This window comes from Vitis riparia, chromosome 13, assembly GCF_004353265.1.
Source record: "Vitis riparia cultivar Riparia Gloire de Montpellier isolate 1030 chromosome 13, EGFV_Vit.rip_1.0, whole genome shotgun sequence".
In the NCBI taxonomy this organism is placed as follows: domain Eukaryota; kingdom Viridiplantae; phylum Streptophyta; class Magnoliopsida; order Vitales; family Vitaceae; genus Vitis; species Vitis riparia.
In genome coordinates this window covers 19,322,666-19,340,849 of record NC_048443.1, presented here as the reverse complement: position 1 = coordinate 19,340,849, position 18,184 = coordinate 19,322,666, and the positions used below count along the sequence as shown (strand labels likewise).

The 18,184-nt window shown below is 39.7% G+C and overlaps 1 protein-coding gene across 1 annotated transcript; it reads left to right on the top strand.

Moving 5' to 3' along the window:
* Positions 1-2,757: 2,757 nt before the first annotated feature.
* On the top strand, positions 2,758-5,342 carry LOC117927851 (serine/threonine-protein kinase D6PKL2-like). The gene is made up of 2 exons (XM_034847544.1): positions 2,758-3,500; positions 4,358-5,342. The coding sequence occupies exons 1-2, from the start codon at positions 2,941-2,943 to the stop codon at positions 5,160-5,162; spliced, it is 1,365 nt and encodes a 454-aa protein (XP_034703435.1). The 5' UTR covers positions 2,758-2,940; the 3' UTR covers positions 5,163-5,342.
* The last annotated feature ends 12,842 nt before the right edge of the window (positions 5,343-18,184 follow it).

The following is an 18,184-nucleotide window of genomic DNA, read 5'->3' as shown; positions in this document are numbered from 1 at the left end:
AAGATGACACAGGTATATAAAGCCTTCTATATGATTGGTCTATTTTACTAGGGATTATGTATACATAAATTTATCATTGCTGGATGATTCATTCATCTGTTCAACTTAGAAATATTATCTAATTTTCGGTTTAGAAAACTTTTGTTGAATGGTTAAAACTTACCTATTCAAACTGATTTCAAGTAGTTAATCTACTAATAGGACTCCCTATTAGCAACCTCCATTTCTTTCCCTCTTTGGCTGAGCCTATTAGGAGTCAAATAATTATTATAACCATCAATTATTAAAGGAAAAATAGAGAACATAAATACTGCTTTTGGGAAATGTTCAATCAATCATATTACTGCTTTTGGCTTTATATGATGGTATCTGCATGAGACTTTGTTTCGTAGTATCAGTGATAAGGTTTTCTTCTAGTTTAGTGTATAGATGATTATATAGTTACAAAAAGACATACTTTTTGGGTATGTATATTGTCCACTAGTTGATCTGACATGTGGCAATCTTAGCCAGGATCTCCTTAATCCTACTATGGTAAACAAGTTGAAATTGTCAGCTAGGACCTCCCTGGATCAATCCAGTTGCCTGCAGGACATCAACACAAGACAAAAGGTTAGTATATATATACATATATTAATGCTTTCAATTTATTCTATTTCTACATGAGTTGTCTTTTATAAATGGATGTATGGATGACTACAGTTGTTATTTCAATAAATTATCATAAAATACCACTGCCACCAAGCAGGATATTTTATGACTTGCTGCATTTTTCTCTTTTCTGTTAATTGGTTTTTATGTTATCTCTGATGGCAAGCTGACTTATGCAACTAGTCAAACAGTGTTGGCTATAGATTTGATCCTTGTCTCCAACTCCTGCTGACTGGACCTACCTGGTCTTTTGAATAACCCTGTACAGAGACATCAGGCTCCATTTATTACAATGGAGAAAATGATTGATATGTTTGCTTTACATGCAATATTTACACAGGTGGCTTGGTTTGTTTGTTCATATCTTATGGGCTCTCCAACAAGAGTTTTAGGGGGCTGGAAAGCAAAACTTTTATTATTTATTGCATTCTATTTTCTCAGTTCTTGAATTTGTTGCTTTTTAGTGAATGTATCTTTGCACTTCTAGGATCAAGTAGAAATTGGAGGAGAAATAAACAAAGTCATGTGTCAGTGTCACGATCGTGTTTAATATATACACACTTGATATACTGCATGTACGCCCTTGATATTTACTTAAACATGAGAAAGCTGGTTTTATAGTAAGGTTTTAGATGAGTATGTCAGTAGAGAGCAAGCTAAATCTGTGAAGCTAATGCACTCAAGCACAAACACTAGAAGACAGGAACAAAGCTAATTAGCAGTATTGATATATAGGTGCTAACATTAAAGAAAAATACCCAAGATACACCCTAAGATATCTTAGAGTAAAATTAATTGAAATAAGCCATCAGTCATTTTCCTCCACAGTGAATGAGGACCTAGTCTTATTGTTTGTGTACAAAGCTGTCTCTCACATTTTGACATTTCCCTTGTCCTCACCCTCCTCCTGCTGTCTGGTGGGTATCATGTATTAATCTTTTTCCACATTGCCAGTGTGAATTAACAAGAGTGTTGAGCACATGGACTGAAAGTCAACCTTTTTTAAAGCCGCTTTACCTTGATGTATTGCAGTTGAGGCCCTCCCATCCCAACCCCCTTTTGCTTCAGTTAGGGTGAAATGCCAACTGCATCTGTAATTTTCTTCTTAGAATGCGGGGTGGCTCATTGCACCTGGAATCAATCAAATTGTCGCCCCTGTTTCATCTTTGGAGTGAAACTAGAACCACCCCCTTCCAATTCCTGAAATCAGATGAAATTAGGGCAACCACAATGTGGGAGATCATTATTGGTGGTGTCCTGAGAAGAGAAAGGATAAAAGGATAAACGGATAGGATGACTGTCACTTCAATGGTTAAATATAAGGTTGTTGAGCTTAATAATTCCTGGCACATGAAATGTGTGGCAGACCCCTCTGTCTGTAGGATGGCAACTGCCAAGGCGTGCTTTCCTTTTTGGGGGAGAGTAGGGTAGGTGTAACTTTGTAAGCCTCAGCTTTTCTGGGAGAATCTCTCGGTATATGAAACCACATTTCTTCTCAATAATGGATAGAGCTTACAGTGAATGGACCCAAATTCTTGGCCTGCTGGGATTCTTGTCTGAGACATGCATTGCCTTGCCTACATGCTAGTCTATGTATGTGCACATCGAAGATATTTGAAGGGAATGTTGTTTTGATTGGTATCAGGATCATAACCAACTATATCTTGGAATAATGAGGATCCATTTTTACATTGATGATACTATTTTAGCAGCTTAGCAGGGGATGATACTACCAAGAGTTGAATTGCTAAGTAAGAAACGAAGAAAATATCATCATTAAATGTGCCATTATTTTAGCCTAAAAGGACACCAGAATTAACCAAGTCAAATGGTATTTTGATGATCATTGAATCCCGTCAAATCTTTAACCCTATCATTTCCTTCAACCCCCTCATATTCCAGAATGATTATTATGGTTTCAATCTTCCTTCATGATGTCAAGGGAATATTACCAAATTCTCACCACCGGCTTAAAGTTTAGATTAATAAGAGGTTTTTTCTGTTTTCTGACAGGGATTATAATTTAAGATGCTAGTATTGATCATATTGGGGGTGGGGACCAACCTCCCCATCAATAATTAAAAGAAAAAACTCCAAATATGGAATATATTGCCAGAAATGGAATCCAGCGTTTGGGCCCATGGTCAGGAGAACAGCCGGCCTTGACAGCCTAATCTCACTTTGCCGGCCCAAGCCCACGCATTCCCTCCTCCCACTCTTCAAAAACCTTTCCTCCACTCCCATTCATCGTTCAATTCTTTTCTGTCCATCGCCACCCCCGCAGTGACGATGCAGTCGTGTTCCGACGACATCGCCTACGAATTTGACAGCCTCAGCCTCAATTCCACCACCACCACCGCCTCCACCACCGTTGACATCAAGCACAGCTCTAGCTCCGGGTCTGAGGTCACCTGGGCTCCGCCCAGCATCGCCACCTCCTCCTCCAAACCCCACGCGCCCTCCGGAGACCCCTGCTGGCAGGCAATCCGGCGCGCCCAGGCCAGTAGCGACGGCGGCGCACTCGCCCTCCACGAACTCCGGTTCCTGCGGCGGCTTGGGAGCGGCGACATCGGGAGCGTGTACCTGGTGGAGCTAAAGTGCGCGGGAGGGTGCATGTTTGCGGCGAAGGTGATGGATAAGAAGGAGCTGGTGAGTAGATACAAGGAAGGTAGGGCGAGAATAGAGAGGGAAATATTGGAAATGTTGGATCATCCATTTTTGCCCACGCTTTATGCCACGTTGGACTCTCCACGGTGGTCCTGTCTGTTGACGGAGTTCTGTCCCGGCGGCGACCTCCACGTCCTCCGGCAACGCCAGCCTGATAAGCGCTTTCATGAAGCTACTGTCCGGTGCGTACAGTTAGTTAGTTACTCTCACTCTTTAACTCCCTATATTTACTATACGCTTCGCTATACAGAAACATGCAATGTCAGGTCAACGTGATGATGAAAAATGATGCTTCATCATTGTCTTGGGGGTCCATCGGAGGGCTGAAAATCTACACTGTTGATTGTGGTGGGGCCTTCATTGCTTTGAGTGGAGGCCCACACAATGTTTAATGTGTGTGTCCTGCACTGGATCGTTGACTGCCTGAGAAGAAAATAGGAATAATAAGGTCAGCAGAATCAATGGTGAGCTCAATTCGATGATACTTTGTCGTGGCTCACGTGCTTGACTACCGTTGATTCACTCGTAATTGCAGGAGTTCAGGCGGTCGCGACTTAAAATTCCTGTTTCCATAAAACACCGCCGGATCTCCTGCTTAGCTTAATTCCTTCGAAATTTATGGTTTGTCGTTATTTAGCATTATTCTAAATTTCTAATTACACTAATTCCCACTATTTTCGCCGGAGTTTTGGGATTATTTCGTAAATTCCTCCTCCATTTAGGATGTTTATGTATTGTGTATTATCCCTGGCTGGCCTTGGTGGCATTTGGGTAATTTCGAAGCCGTCCTCGTTTTTGAACTTCTGCTGGCTAAACATGCTAGCCCCTACCACTGGCGCCGTGATGCTGGTGCACAGCAACCCTGTGGACCCCTGCGTGCAAGATTATGGAGTGGAGATATTCCACGCGCTTTTGTCTGTGGTCAATAACTGAGCCTATATGTCTCTCAATGATCACGCGCTGTTGATGCGCCTGGGGTCGAACTATTCGCTTATTTTATTAATATTGGAGTTGGTCTTGTGTGTTTCATTATGTACAGATTCTACGCATCGGAAGTGATCGTGGCTCTAGAATACCTTCACATGATGGGGATAATCTACCGTGACCTAAAACCCGAAAACGTGCTCGTGAGATCGGACGGTCATATTATGCTCACAGACTTCGATCTCTCATTAAAAAACGATAATTCTACATCAACGGCCCAGATCGTCTCGGATCAAAACCCGGCGTGCAAAAACTCCAGCACATACCCATCCAGCGACTATCCAACGGAGCCGCCTCCATTTGGTGAGTCATCATGCATAATACCCAATTGCATCGTTCCAGCTGTCTCATGCTTCCACCCAATCCGACGGCGGAGAAAGAAGCCACGTCACAGGAGGGCCCTGGAGATCGTGGCGGAGCCGGTGGACGTGCGATCAATGTCGTTCGTTGGGACGCACGAGTACTTGGCCCCAGAGATCGTATCGGGGGAAGGGCACGGGAACGCGGTGGATTGGTGGACGCTAGGCATTTTCATATTCGAAATGCTGTACGGGACGACGCCGTTTAAGGGCGTGGACAATGAACTGACCCTGGCCAACATCGTGGCCCGAGCGCTGGAGTTCCCGAAGGAGCCATGGGTGCCAGCGGCAGCCAAGGATCTGATCACACAGCTGTTGGTAAAGGAGCCCAGCAGGCGAATGGGAGCCACCATGGGCGCCACCGCCATCAAACACCATGCCTTCTTCAACGGGGTGAACTGGGCGCTGCTGAGATGCGTTACTCCACCCATCGTTCCCCGACCCTGCAACGACGTAGTTTCACCCCAAGGTTGTACGGACATCTCCATAGAGTATTACTAGGAGAGAGTGGGTGTGGAAACCTCATTGTGTAGCAGTAGCCCCCGCAGGGCCACACCACATATAAAGTTAGAACCAACCAACCAACCACATTCATTGTTTTAAGAGGTCCCCAACATATACGTATGCATCTCAAATTGTGTAAACCAAAATTTCATATGAAAAAAATGCTTTCGATTATTATTACCATTAACAGTTAGTTTACTTTTTATTTTTGTAATTAGTGGGCGGTGCATGTGGAGTGGGTTGTGGGACGTGGGGCGTGGGACATGGGTTGAATTTGTGTTTGCTTATGCAAAATCAAAACAACCACCCATGTGCTCTGTTTTAGTGTGGGGGATGTCTAATGAATGCAGATCTCATAACAAAATTACAATCAAACAGATAGGTGGATTTCATGGATATATTGGATATGTTGAAAAATATCTACTGATATTTTGATAAAAATATCGGTGAGATAAAAATGAATGAAAACTCATAAAAATATTAGGAAAAATTAAAAGAAAATAATAAAAAAAAACAATAATACACATATTGAAGTTTTATAAATATCTATCCAATTTTGAATGCATAAGAGAAATGGTTGTATGATTTTTAAAAATATTTATAGTTTTATTTATTTTTATTTCAAATTTATATTTATCTTGTATTTAATTAATATATAAAAGAAATAAAAAAAACTCATTAAAAAACTATGATAATGATTTTTATATTTTAATAATCATTGAAATTCTTGAATATAAGATAATTAAAATTTATTTATTATTAAAATTTTATTTATTTATTTATTTTTTGTTTTGTAGAAATGGGTTAGAAAGTATATTAAGTTTTAGAGTAGATTTTGTACATACATTAAAATAGCAAATATGTGTTGAAGGATATGGTAGTCAAGTGTTGAAGGTTAGTTTTGTTAAACTTAGGGTTTGGGGTTTGAGTCTTAGTAGTGTCCAGGTGACTTTTAGGAGTCTGATTGCTTGAAGGAATTAACCTTTTCCTAGGGAAGTGGCTTGTTAGGAAGCTAATCATAAGGGATCATGTCAAGCTCTCCATTGGTTAGCCATATCTATGTTAGGTGGCGTATGGCAGACCAACAGGGCAACGCCTCCTATTGATGGGACAAGACAAGCTTCATATCGGGATTTGTTTCTCATGTGTGTTCCTTGGTTTCCTTTGTTAATGGGACAAGATGAGCTTCATCTTAGGATTCGTTCCTCAGACGCATCTCATCCTAGCCCTTGATACCAATGCCAACGAACCTTTTTTAGTAGTTTGCTTTGGGGGCCGAGAAGGATTCCTTGGGTGTTAGTAGTTTGTGAGGTTTAACCATTCTAGTAGGTTTGAAATCCCTATCAGAGCATCCCTTTGCATCCACGAGGTCCTAGACCATGGAGTTTTTGGAACAACTTAAGTTAAATAGTCAATCACTCCTAGATAAGTTATGAAGTCTGCCTAGAATCGGTATATCCAATGGGTCATTTTCAGTATCTGGTAACTCTAATGGGTTGTTTTCGGTACCCGACACCTCTAATGGGTCATTTTTGGTACCCGACACCTCTAATGGGTCATTTTCGATACCCGACACCTCTAATAGGTCGTTTTCGGTACCCGACACCTTTAATGGGTCATTTTTAGTACCTGATACCTCTAATGAGTCATTTTCGGTACTCGGTACCTTTAATGGGTTGCTTTCTATACTCGGTATCTCTAATGGGTTGTTGCCAGTACCTTGTACCTCCAATGGGTCGTTTTTGGTACCCGGTACCTCTAATAGGTTGCTTTCGATACCCGATACCTACAATGTGACCCATTAGAGTTACCAGTTCTAGGCATGCTTCATAATCTGCCTAGGAACGATTGATTGTTTAACTTAAGTTGTTTAAAAAACTTCAAGGTTTGAGACCTTGTAGTTAGGAAGGGATGCTTCGGTACGGATTTTAAACCTGTAGACATAGTTAGCAAATCTCACAAACTACTAACACTAGAGGAATCTTTCTTGGCCCTTAAGTAAACTATTAGAAAATGTTTGTTGGCATAGGTATCAAGGGGAGTAGTGGGATGTGTCCAAGGAATGAATCCCAAGATGTAGCTCATTTTGTCTTATTAGCAAAGGATGCCACAAAATGCATACGAGGAACGAATCCTAAGATAAAGCTTGTCCTATCCCATTGGCGGGAGTCACTACCTTGCTAGTCTACCATGCACTGCTTCACATAGATTTGACTTAGCAACGGAGAGCTTGATATGATCCTTAATGATCAACTTCCTAACAAGCCACTTCCCTAAAAGGTTGACTTTTTCATCTAGGTTTAGGGTGAACTTGATAGACGCAGATCAATGACTACCTGTATCGATGATCATACGATGGTCCATACCTAAAGTGTGTGTGAAGCGATGGGGTCGAATACTTGCTAGCAAAGATCCACGAAGTGCATTACAACAACTATGACGGGGGATGCTCCCTAGCTCATAAGGTGCTCTCTTAGGGTTATTTCTACTTGACCATTCAAAAAGATGCTTCTACACACATTCAAAAATGAGAAAAGTGCACACGGTATGCATTGGTACCTCACTTATCAGTTGAGCAGTCGATTCCCCATTATAAGCCCTTGGCTTTTTGCACAATGGGGACTCAACATTGTAGGGCCACTCCCTATTACGACAAGATGCATCCAAGGAACGAATCCTAACATGAAGTTCATCTTGTCCCATTAGCAAAGGATGTCATAGAATTCATGCAAGGAATGAATCCTGAGATGAAGCTTGTCTTGTCCCATTGGGTAGAAGGCGTTGCCTTGTTGGTCTGCCATGTGTCACTTGACACATATCTGGCTAACTAATGGAGAGCTTAACGTGATCCTCAATGGCTAGCTTCTTTGCAAGCCATTTCCCTAGGAAAAGGTTGACTCCTTCAACTAATCAGAATCTAGTAGGAGAAACCTAGCCATAAGAAGAAAGGAAGAGCGATGAACAAGGTAGATCTCCATTCCTCCACAATCTACATAACCCCAAGTCTTAAACTAGATCATTAGTGGACTAGGAACTTAATAATCCACGAAAATCATATGTGGAAGGGGTGTGCAACAACATATGCGTGTGTGTGTGTGTATGTATGTGTGTGTCTATATATATTTTAATTTTAATGCTCACTTTATTGCACAAGGTTACCAACTTTTCTTTGTCAAAGGACAACTTGCTGTCCACACTTCTTCTTTCCGACAGCTTCTTTCCTTATTTTAGCCCACACTTGCTGTCCACACTTCTTTCCTTATTTTAGCCCACAATTGTTTTCTTATTTCTCCATTTATTATTCTGTACAGTTAGCATACATTATTTGACAGATTATAGTTTACATGTATAGGGCTAGAATCATGCGAGAATTTATTTGCTTTTATTTGCTTTCTATGTATAGCATCCTTGTAAAGTCTATATATAATTTACAAAACTCAAGGCCAAGGCATTCGACTATTCACACAATATTTTGACATAGTATAGAGCAAGGTTGCTAATTTTTCTTCCCTCAAATTCTTTTCTGTCTTTTCGATTTCAGAGGTATCTTTCGTGTTTTTCGGTCAAGTCTGTGTTGATCCGTGCTGCACCCAACCACAACCATTTTTCTCGGTATTTCTGTGGCTGTCGTGGGTCAATTTTCTTCTGGGATTTTTTTTTGGTCCATCATTTTGTCTCGAGTTCTATTTATTTTCTATGGATTCCGCATTTCTGTGTGTTAAGTTTACAAACATAAATTATTATACCTGGGCATTTCAGTTTGAACTTTTTCTCAAGGGAAAAGACCTTTGGGGTCATATTGATGGCACGGATGTTGAAAAACCATCCACTTTTGACAAATCTCAGGATGTTGGGTCTTCTCCTTCATGGGTTGTGCTTGATGCACACATCATGTCTTGGCTTCTTGGTTCAGTGGAGCCTCATATTGTCACTCACTTGTGGCCCCATCGCTCTGCTCAATCTATGTGGGCTTATTTGAAGAAAGTTTATCATCAGGATAACGATGCTCGTCACTTTCAGTTAGAACATGCGATTACCATGTTTCAACATGGTAGTCTTTCCATCTAGGACTACTACTCGGCATTTATGACTCTTTGGCATGAATATTCTGATTTGGTTACAACGCATGTTCCTATTGCCGCTCTCTCAACTATTTAGACTATTCACACGACTACTAAATGTGATTAGTTTCTTATGAAACTACGTCTGGAATATGAATCTGTCCACTCCTCTTTACTAAATAGATTTCCTATTCACTCTCTTAATATTTGTTTTGGTGAGTTACTTCGAGAAGAGCAACGCCTTAGTACTTAAGCTATTCTAGAGTAATCTCATGGCAGTTCCGGGATGACAACTGTAGCTTATGCTACCCAAGGACGCGGACCACCTATGCATTCTAAAAACTTGCAGTGTTTTTGCTGCAAGGAATATGGGCATATTGCTGTCACTTGCACTAAGAAGTTTTGTTCTTATTGCAAGAAGAAGGGTCACATTATCAAAGAATGTCATATTCGCCCCCAGAATCGTCAAGCCTAAGCATTTCAGACTTCGATTATTGTTCCTTCTGTAGCAACTTGTGCAGCACATGACTCTCCTTCAGCTATGTGCTCTATTCCTACACCCCAGAAAATGGTGCAATATATGTTAATTTCAGCATTATCAGCAATGGGGTTTCAAGGTAACAATTCTACTAAACTCTGGTACGTGGACTTGGGGGCCTCTAATCACATGACTAATAATCCCATCGCTTTGTGTCATGTTCGGCCCTACGCTGGTCAATCTTCCATTCAGACTGCCAATGACAGCTCTTTACCCATAACTGCTATCGGTGATGCCTCTTCTAAGTTCACTGATGTGTTTCTTGCTTCTCAGTTTTCCACGAATCTTATTTATGTTGGCCAATTAGTTGAACAATTGTGCTGTTAATTTTTTTGGTAATGGTTGTGTTGTGCAGGACCAGGTAACGGGGAAGTCGATCGTGAAGGGACCTAAAGTGGGGCGCTTGTTTCCACTATTTTTACCTGTTCTAGATTTTTCTCTACTTTCTTCTATTAAGTCTTTTGCTTGTAATAATGTTTCAGATCTTAGTGTGGTGTGGCATCGTCGTTTAGGCCATCCCAATACTCATATCTTATCTCATGTATTGAACTCTGATTTACCTAGTAATAAGGATCGTTCTTCTTTATCTCTTGAGTGTGATTCTTGCAAACTTGGTAAAAGTAAAACTCTTCCCTTCTCTTTCCTTTGCATGCAAGTAGAGCATCTCACTGCTTTGATCTTATCCATAGTGATGTTTGGGGACCTTTCCTGGTTAGTTCACATGAGAAATTTAAATATTATGTGACTTTCATTGATGATCATAGTAGATTTACTTGGGTATACTTTCTTCGCTCTAAATCTAAGGTCTTTTGTACTTTCACTGAGTTTTTAGCGTATGTTGACAATCAATTTTCTATTTCTATTAAGACATTATGCACAGATTCCGGTGGTGAGTATTTGTCTACTGAGTTTCAAGCATTCTTGGCTTCTAAGGTTATTATTCATCAACGTTCATGTCCCTTTACTCCTCAACAAAATGGAGTTGCTGAACGCAAAAATTGTCATTTTCTAGATGTGGTACGTACTCTCTTGTTAGAATCTTCTGTTCCCTCCATGTTTTGGGTAGAGGCTCTAAAAACTGCTACTCACTTGATTAATCGTTTACCTTCTCAAGCCCTACATATGAAGTCTCCCTATTTCTGTTTATTTGCTAAGCAACCTAGTTATGATCACCTTCGCATTTTTGGTTGTGTATGCTTTGTTCATTTACCTCCTCATGAGCGACATAAATTATCTGCTCAATCTGTTCGATGTGCTTTCTTGGGATATAATATGTGTCAAAAGGGATTTGTTTGCTATGATCCTACATTACATCGTACATGTATTTCTAGGAATGTTATTTTCTTTGAAAATCAACATTTCTTTCCTGTATCCTCTTCTACTATGTCATCCTCTTCTACTGTGGTCCTCCCCTCCTTTGACCAGTAGTTATTAGATCTTCATCCACTCAGTTCTCATTTTCAACCAGGTATTGTGTATACGAGACGCTCCCGCCCACAGTCTTTTTTGGTGGCTCACCCGATATCTGATCCTACCATGCTCCAGATTCAGTCGGTTGCAGCACCTCCAGCACCTTTAGTACGTCGCTCTTCTCGAGTGTCTATACCTTCGAATAGGTATGGATTTCCTTCTTTTAGTTTTGGCAATTCTATTTCAGCCCTTACTGATGCATTGTCCAATTTTGATATTCCCACATGCTACTCACATGCTGCCAAGCATGATTGTTGGCGACAGGTTATGCAGGAAGAAATTGCCGCTCTAGAGGTCAATCACACTTGGGACATTGAGCCCTGTCCTCACACTATTGTTCCTTTGGGTTGCAAATGGGTTTACTTAGTTAAGGTCCGATATGATGGAAGTTTGGATCTTTACAAAGCTCGGCTTGTTGCACTTGGGAATAATCAGGAATATGGTGTCAATTATGAAGAGACCTTTGCTCCTATGGCTAAAATGACTACTGTTCGTACGATTCTAGCTCTTGCTGCTTCCAGTGATTGGCCACTACATCAGATGGATGTAAAAAATGCTTTTCTTCATGGGGATCTTAAAGAGTGTATTTATATGAAGCCAGCCCCGGGATTGTTTCCCTCTTCGACTTCACATGTGTGTAAGCTTCGTCGCTCTCTTTATGGTCTCAAATAGGCTCCGAGGGCTTGGTTTGATAAATTCTGCACCACTTTATTACAATTTTCATTTAGGCAGAGCAAGTATGACACTTCCTTGTTTCTTCGGAAATCAGACATGGGTATTGTTGTTCTTTTGGTTTATGTTAATGATATTGTGATCACTGGTTCCGATTCTACTTTACTTGGTTAGCTCAAAATTCATCTCTCCGAGTCCTTTCATATGAAAGATTTTAGGTCTCTCACATATTTTCTTGGTCTTGAGGTGCATCATAGTCCCTCTGGTATTTTCCTCAATCAACATAAGTATGCGAGTGACTTGGTGGCTATAGCTGGTCTACAAGGGGCTACTTCTGTTGATACTCCCATAGAATTAAATGTCAAGCTTTGCAAAGAGGAGGACAACTTACTTGCTGATCCCATTTTATATAGGAAGTTGGTGGGTAGCCTTGTTTATCTCACCATTACTAGACTAGACATTTCTTTTCCTGTACAGCAAGTTAGCTAGTTCCTTCAGACTCCTCGTCATCTTTATTTGACTACTGTCCGTAGGATCATACGCTATGTTCAAGGCACTTCTACTCTTGGCTTGTTATTCCCTGCAGGCAATCCTACTCGCCTTGCTACTTATAGTGATGCTGATTGGGCTGGTTGTGCGGATACCCGTTGCTCCATCACTGATTGGTGTGTGTTCTTAGGTGATGCATTGATATCTTGGAAAAGTAAGAAGTAAGACAGAGTCTCTAAGTCATCTACGGAATCTGAGTACCGGGCGATGTCTCTTGCTTGTTATGAAATCATTTGGCTTTGAGGTTTGCTTGCGGAGTTAGATTTTTCTAAGACCGATTCTACACTTCTACATGCTGATAATACAAGTGCTATTCAGATCACGACCAATCCTGTCTATCATGAGCGCACAAAGCATATTGAAGTGGACTGTCACTCTATCCGTGAAGCCTTTGAAGCTCATGTTATCACTCTTCCACATATTTCCACTGACTTACAAGTTGCTAATATCTTCACCAAGGCTCTCCCTCGTCATCGACATTGCTTGCTAAGTAGCAAATTGATGCTTGATGATCAACCTGCATCAATTTGAGGGGGGTTGTCAAAGGATAACTTGCTGTCCACACTTCTTCTTTCCGATAGCTTCTTCTTTCCTTATTTTAGCCCACACTTGCTGTCCACACTTCTTTCCTTATTTTAGCCCACACTTCTTCTGATCACAGGCCTAGTTGTCGTTGTCCTTATGGTCGAATACTTTGGCCTTGAGTTTTGTATATTATATATAGACTTTACAAGGATGCTATACATGGAAAGCAAATAAAAGCAAATAAATTCCCGCATGATTCTAGCCCTATGCATAAACTCTAGGTTCAGAACACAAGCTCTGATACCATGTCAAAATATTGTGTGAATGGTCAAATACTTTGGCCTTGAGTTTTGTATATTATATATAGACTTTATAAGGATGCTGATTATTACCCAAAAAGTGCTATTTTGCACCTTTAAGTCATTATGTTTTAAGCACTTTTGTGTAGTAGTTCTCCATTTTTATTCCAATTGGCATGTTAAGGACCTAGCAATGACTTCTAATCCTATTTGTGGCTAGTTTTAGTGTTTTGACAGCTTTTTGAATCATTAAGACAAGCTAAGCAAAGGAGAGAAGCAAAGAGGAAAACAGAGGACAGTAGATGCAGTCTTCTTTCGCACTTTTGGAGCACTTCCCGAAGTCCATTTTCTACATGCTATATACCATTTCAAAGCTCAGGAAGTTAAAAATCCAATGCTTCAAACCGTGTACAATTTGGAGCTGAAATGAGGAAGTTACAGCCATTGGAAGCCAATCACTCCAAGCTGAAGGAAGAATTTTGCACGGCTGCGAAATCACCCTTTTGCTGCGAAGTGATTTTGCAGCCCTTTTTGTGTGTTTGTGAAATCTTGCAGACCTCGTTTTCACCTACGAAATGGTCCTTAGTGCTTCCCGATATTTGTGACCGACACTTTGAGATATTTTTCTTCAGATTTTTGTGTCTAAATTTCCATTTTCTCCTTGTATTCAACCACTCATGTAATTCCTTAGCTAGGAAGTATCCAAGGAAGGGTAAATTACCTTCCTATATAAACTCTCTTGTAAACACTAAAAAAGAGACTCTCGGAGGAGCTTGTTCCAGGAGATCCATCATATAGATATAATATATGTGAAATCGAAGAACAGGGCACTTGCTCTGTTTCTTCTATATATTTTTGTTTTCTCGTTCTTTTTCTTTATAGCCAATCAAACTCTGAGGATTTTTCCTCAGAGGATGAGAGGTTAGGCTCTTTGTCTCTTGGAGTAAAGAAAGCCGGGTAAGTTTCCGAATGCATAAATTGGAAGTTTTGTTGTTTTAGTTTTTAATGAAGAGAAAGAGTGACCCGTTAATGGTTTTTATCTTTTTAGTTAACTTAAAACGTCTTTAAATCACCTGGGCCAACACTTGGTAAGGCAAGTGATCTCCGTCCATGGAGATTCACTAGTTTACCTCTTGCGAGCCTCTGAGAGGTGACTTGAAGGTAGGATTTTCTAGAATTGCCAACACTTGGTAAGCTTTTGGACTCCAAGGAGACATCCATTAGTTATCTCTTGCGAGCTTTTGATGGGTAATCCAAGGTTAAAGATCACCTTGAATGGCAAGTGCTAGGTGAGAGGTATGAGCCATTGCAAGTTGCATCAGTGAGAGGGATTTAGTGTTTGAACCCATTAATGGGAAGCATCTGTACAACACCGGTTGGAGAAGGAACTATATGTTAATTATCTAATGCGAGGAAAAGAAACAAGTGACCGAAACTCCTTTTTTGTATGAGGAATTTGAGCCTAGTGATCTGAAACTCCAAGAAACACTTTTCTTTGTAATTAAAATCAGTTACTATTTTTGGTTAGCTTAAAACCGATCCTTTTTCATTCAAACATCTTTATGTTTTCTTTTAAAGCTAACCTTGAAATGAAAAGGCACCAATTCAGCTTTGAATTAATATCATTTGCAAAGTGAAAACCCATCCTAGTGAACGATCCTAGAGCCACTATGCTATAGTAGCTTTGTCTTTGCTACCCTAGTTTATGGTGTAATAGGTTATAAATTTTGTTGATTACTCCCTCAATCAAGGAGCACCAGCTGGACACGAATCAGCTGAGACACCAATTGGGCACGAATCAGATGCTATACATGGAAAGCAAATAAAAGCAAATAAATTCCCGCATGATTCTAGCCCTATACATGTAAACTATAATCTGTCAAATAATGTATGCTAATTGTATAGAATAATAAATGGAGAAATAAGGAAACAATTGTGGGCTAAAATAAGGAAAGAAGTGTGGACAGCAAAGCTGTCCTTTGACATTTGTAACGACCTACTTCCAACCATGTAGATATTGTCCACTTTGGGCCCAAGGGGGCCCTCACGGCTTTAAAACGCATCTACTTGGTTAAGAAGAACCTCTACATATATAGCGCCAGAAACTTTCTCCCCTATTTGATGTGGGACATCACAAATACCCTTCATGCAGACACAACGTCCTCATTGTATCCCATGAGATTGTGGGATCAAACAGACAAACACCCTTTACGGGGCCAAACAAATCCCCACACCGGGGTCAAGGATCGGCTCTAATACCATTTGTAACGACTTACTCCCAACCATGTAGATATTGTCCACTTTATGTCAAAATATTTTGTGAATAGCCGAATATGACACAAAGCGGTGGGATTATTAGTCATGTGATTAGAGGCCCCCGAGTCCACGTACCAGAGTTTAGTAGAATTGTTACCTTGAAACCTCATTGCTGATAATGCTGAAATTAACATCTGTTGCACCATTTCTAGGGTGCAGTAATCTGGTGTAGGAGGTGCAGGAATAGAGCACACAGTTGAAGGAGAGTCGTGTGCTGCAGAAGTTGCTATAGGAAGGACAATAACCGAAGTACGAAATGCTTGGGCCTGATGATTTTGGGGGCGAATACGACATTCTTTGATAATGTGACCCTTCTTCTTGCAATAAGAACAAAACTTCTTAGGGCAAGTGGCAGCAATATGCCCATATTCCTTGTAGTAGAAACACTGCAAGTTTTTAGAATGCATAGGTGGTCCGCGTCCTTAGGCAACATAAGCTACAGTTGTCATCCCGGAACTGCCATGAGATTGCTCCAGAATAGCTTGAGTACTAAGGCGTTGCTCTTCTCGAAGTAACTCACCAAAACAAATATCAAGAGAGGGAATAGGAGATCTATTCAGTAAAGAGGAGCAGACAGATTCATATTCCAGACGTAGTTTCATAAGAAACTGATCATTAAGTGGACAATATCTACACGGTTAGGAGTAGGTCATTACAAATGGTATTAGAGCCGATCCCCGACCTCGATGTGGGAGTTTGTTTGGCCTTGTAAGAGTGTTTGTTTGTTTGACCCTGCAATCCCATGGGACACAACGAGGAGGTTGTGTCTGCATGGGGGGTATTTGTAATGTCCCACATCGGATAGGGGAGAAAGTTCATGTGTTATATATGTAGAGGCTCCTCTTAACCAAGTAGATGCGTTTTAAAACCGTGAAGGCCCTTTGGGTCCAAAGCGGACAATATCTACACAGTTGGGAGTGGGTCATTACACAAGCTCTGATACCATGTCAAAATATTGTGTGAATGGTCGAATACTTTGGCCTTGAGTTTTGTATATTATATATAGACTTTACAAGGATGCTATACATGGAAAACAAATAAAAGCAAATAAATTCCCGCATGATTCTAGCCCTATACATGTAAACTATAATCTATCAAATAATGTATGCTAACTGTACAAAATAATAAATGGAGAAATAAGGAAACAATTGTGGGCTAAAATAAGGAAAGAAGTGTGGATAGCAAAGCTGTCCTTTGACATTAACTAGCTATCTGTCAAGATGCTTTGCTTTGTTGGGGTGAAGTTTATCCAAATGCTTTTCTCTGTTCGAGTGAAGTTTGTTTGGATGCTTTTCTCTATCTAAGTGAAGTCTATTCAAATGTTTTTATCTATTTAGGTAAAGTATGTCTAGATGAAGGATGTGCTCATCTATCCAAGCACTCCATCTTGTACATTTGGATTAGCTTTCTACACCTTAACCAAGGATGTTCCGTTGCTCCCACAAATGTGATATTCCTAAGGCCTGAATCTTAGAAATTAAAATGGAACTAAAAAGCTTGAACCTATTTGATTTTTCATTTAAAATTAATTTGGGGTCCTAGCAAGTGCAAAAATTATGCACCAAATTGATAATCTAACCAATGTTATGAAATACACATAATATATATGTGTACAGATAAATTCCTGTTTGATTTGATTTATTATCAATTTTTTAAAATGGGAAAAAACGAATTAGACCAACCTAGCTAATTTGATCAAAGGTGAGGAATGACCTTTATTATTTGGAGTTATGAATTTAATGCATGCATGAGAAAAATAAAAAATCAATGAAGACCTTTTCAATTATGCATACCGAATGAAGCATGGTATCATAATTTTTGTAAAATAGACTTCTCTTCACCTAATTGATCTAAGATGAATTTGAAATATGGACTTTGAAGATAAATTTTCATTAGGAAACAATGGAAAGCCTTTTCAAAATCATAAAATACGCAAATCACAAAAAAAAAAAACCAAATAAAGAATTCTCTAAGATAGAAGTGTGTGTGTGTGTGTTAAAGCAAGTGATAAAATAAGCTAAATTGAACCTCAAGGTAACCCGAACATATACTAATTTGTGATCTAAATGAGCATCTAAAAATGACCTAAAAAAAGGTAAGTTGAATGATGAATTAAATAGGGCTAAATGGTGAACTAAACCTAAATCAAATTATATCCTAAGTGTGATTTAAAGTGAGCTGAAAGTGTGAATCAAATGAGAGCTGAATTGAACCTCAAATTGAACCTAAAAATGGGTTGAAAGATTACCTAAATTATAAGCTGAAAGTGACCTCAATAAAACTGAATTTGTGAATCTAAGTGTGTAGTCATGTGAACATAAATTGAGATTAAGTTGCAACCTAAATGAGCAGTCGTGTAAGTGAACCTAGATGAGCAATTGTGTATGTGAATTATGGAGATAAATAACTTGCATACAATGGAGATCAATTAACCCTAAAAAAATGAAACCAAAGATACATAAATCAAATAAAGAAATATATACATTCAAAGCCTATTTTCATGATTCTTCCATGGCTTATTTTTTTTAAAGAAGTGGAACCTAATCCTCATTCCAATTCATCACACAACAATTTACATTCACACAACAT

What these genes read in the sequence shown, in the direction of transcription:
- LOC117927851 (XM_034847544.1), top strand. Translation starts at nt 2,941, where the DNA reads ATGCAGTCGTGTTCCGACGACATCGCCTACGAATTTGACAGCCTCAGC. An exon ending in TTTCATGAAGCTACTGTCCG is followed by an intron (nt 3,501 to 4,357) that starts GTGCGTACAGTT and finishes CATTATGTACAG; the next exon opens with ATTCTACGCATCGGAAGTGA.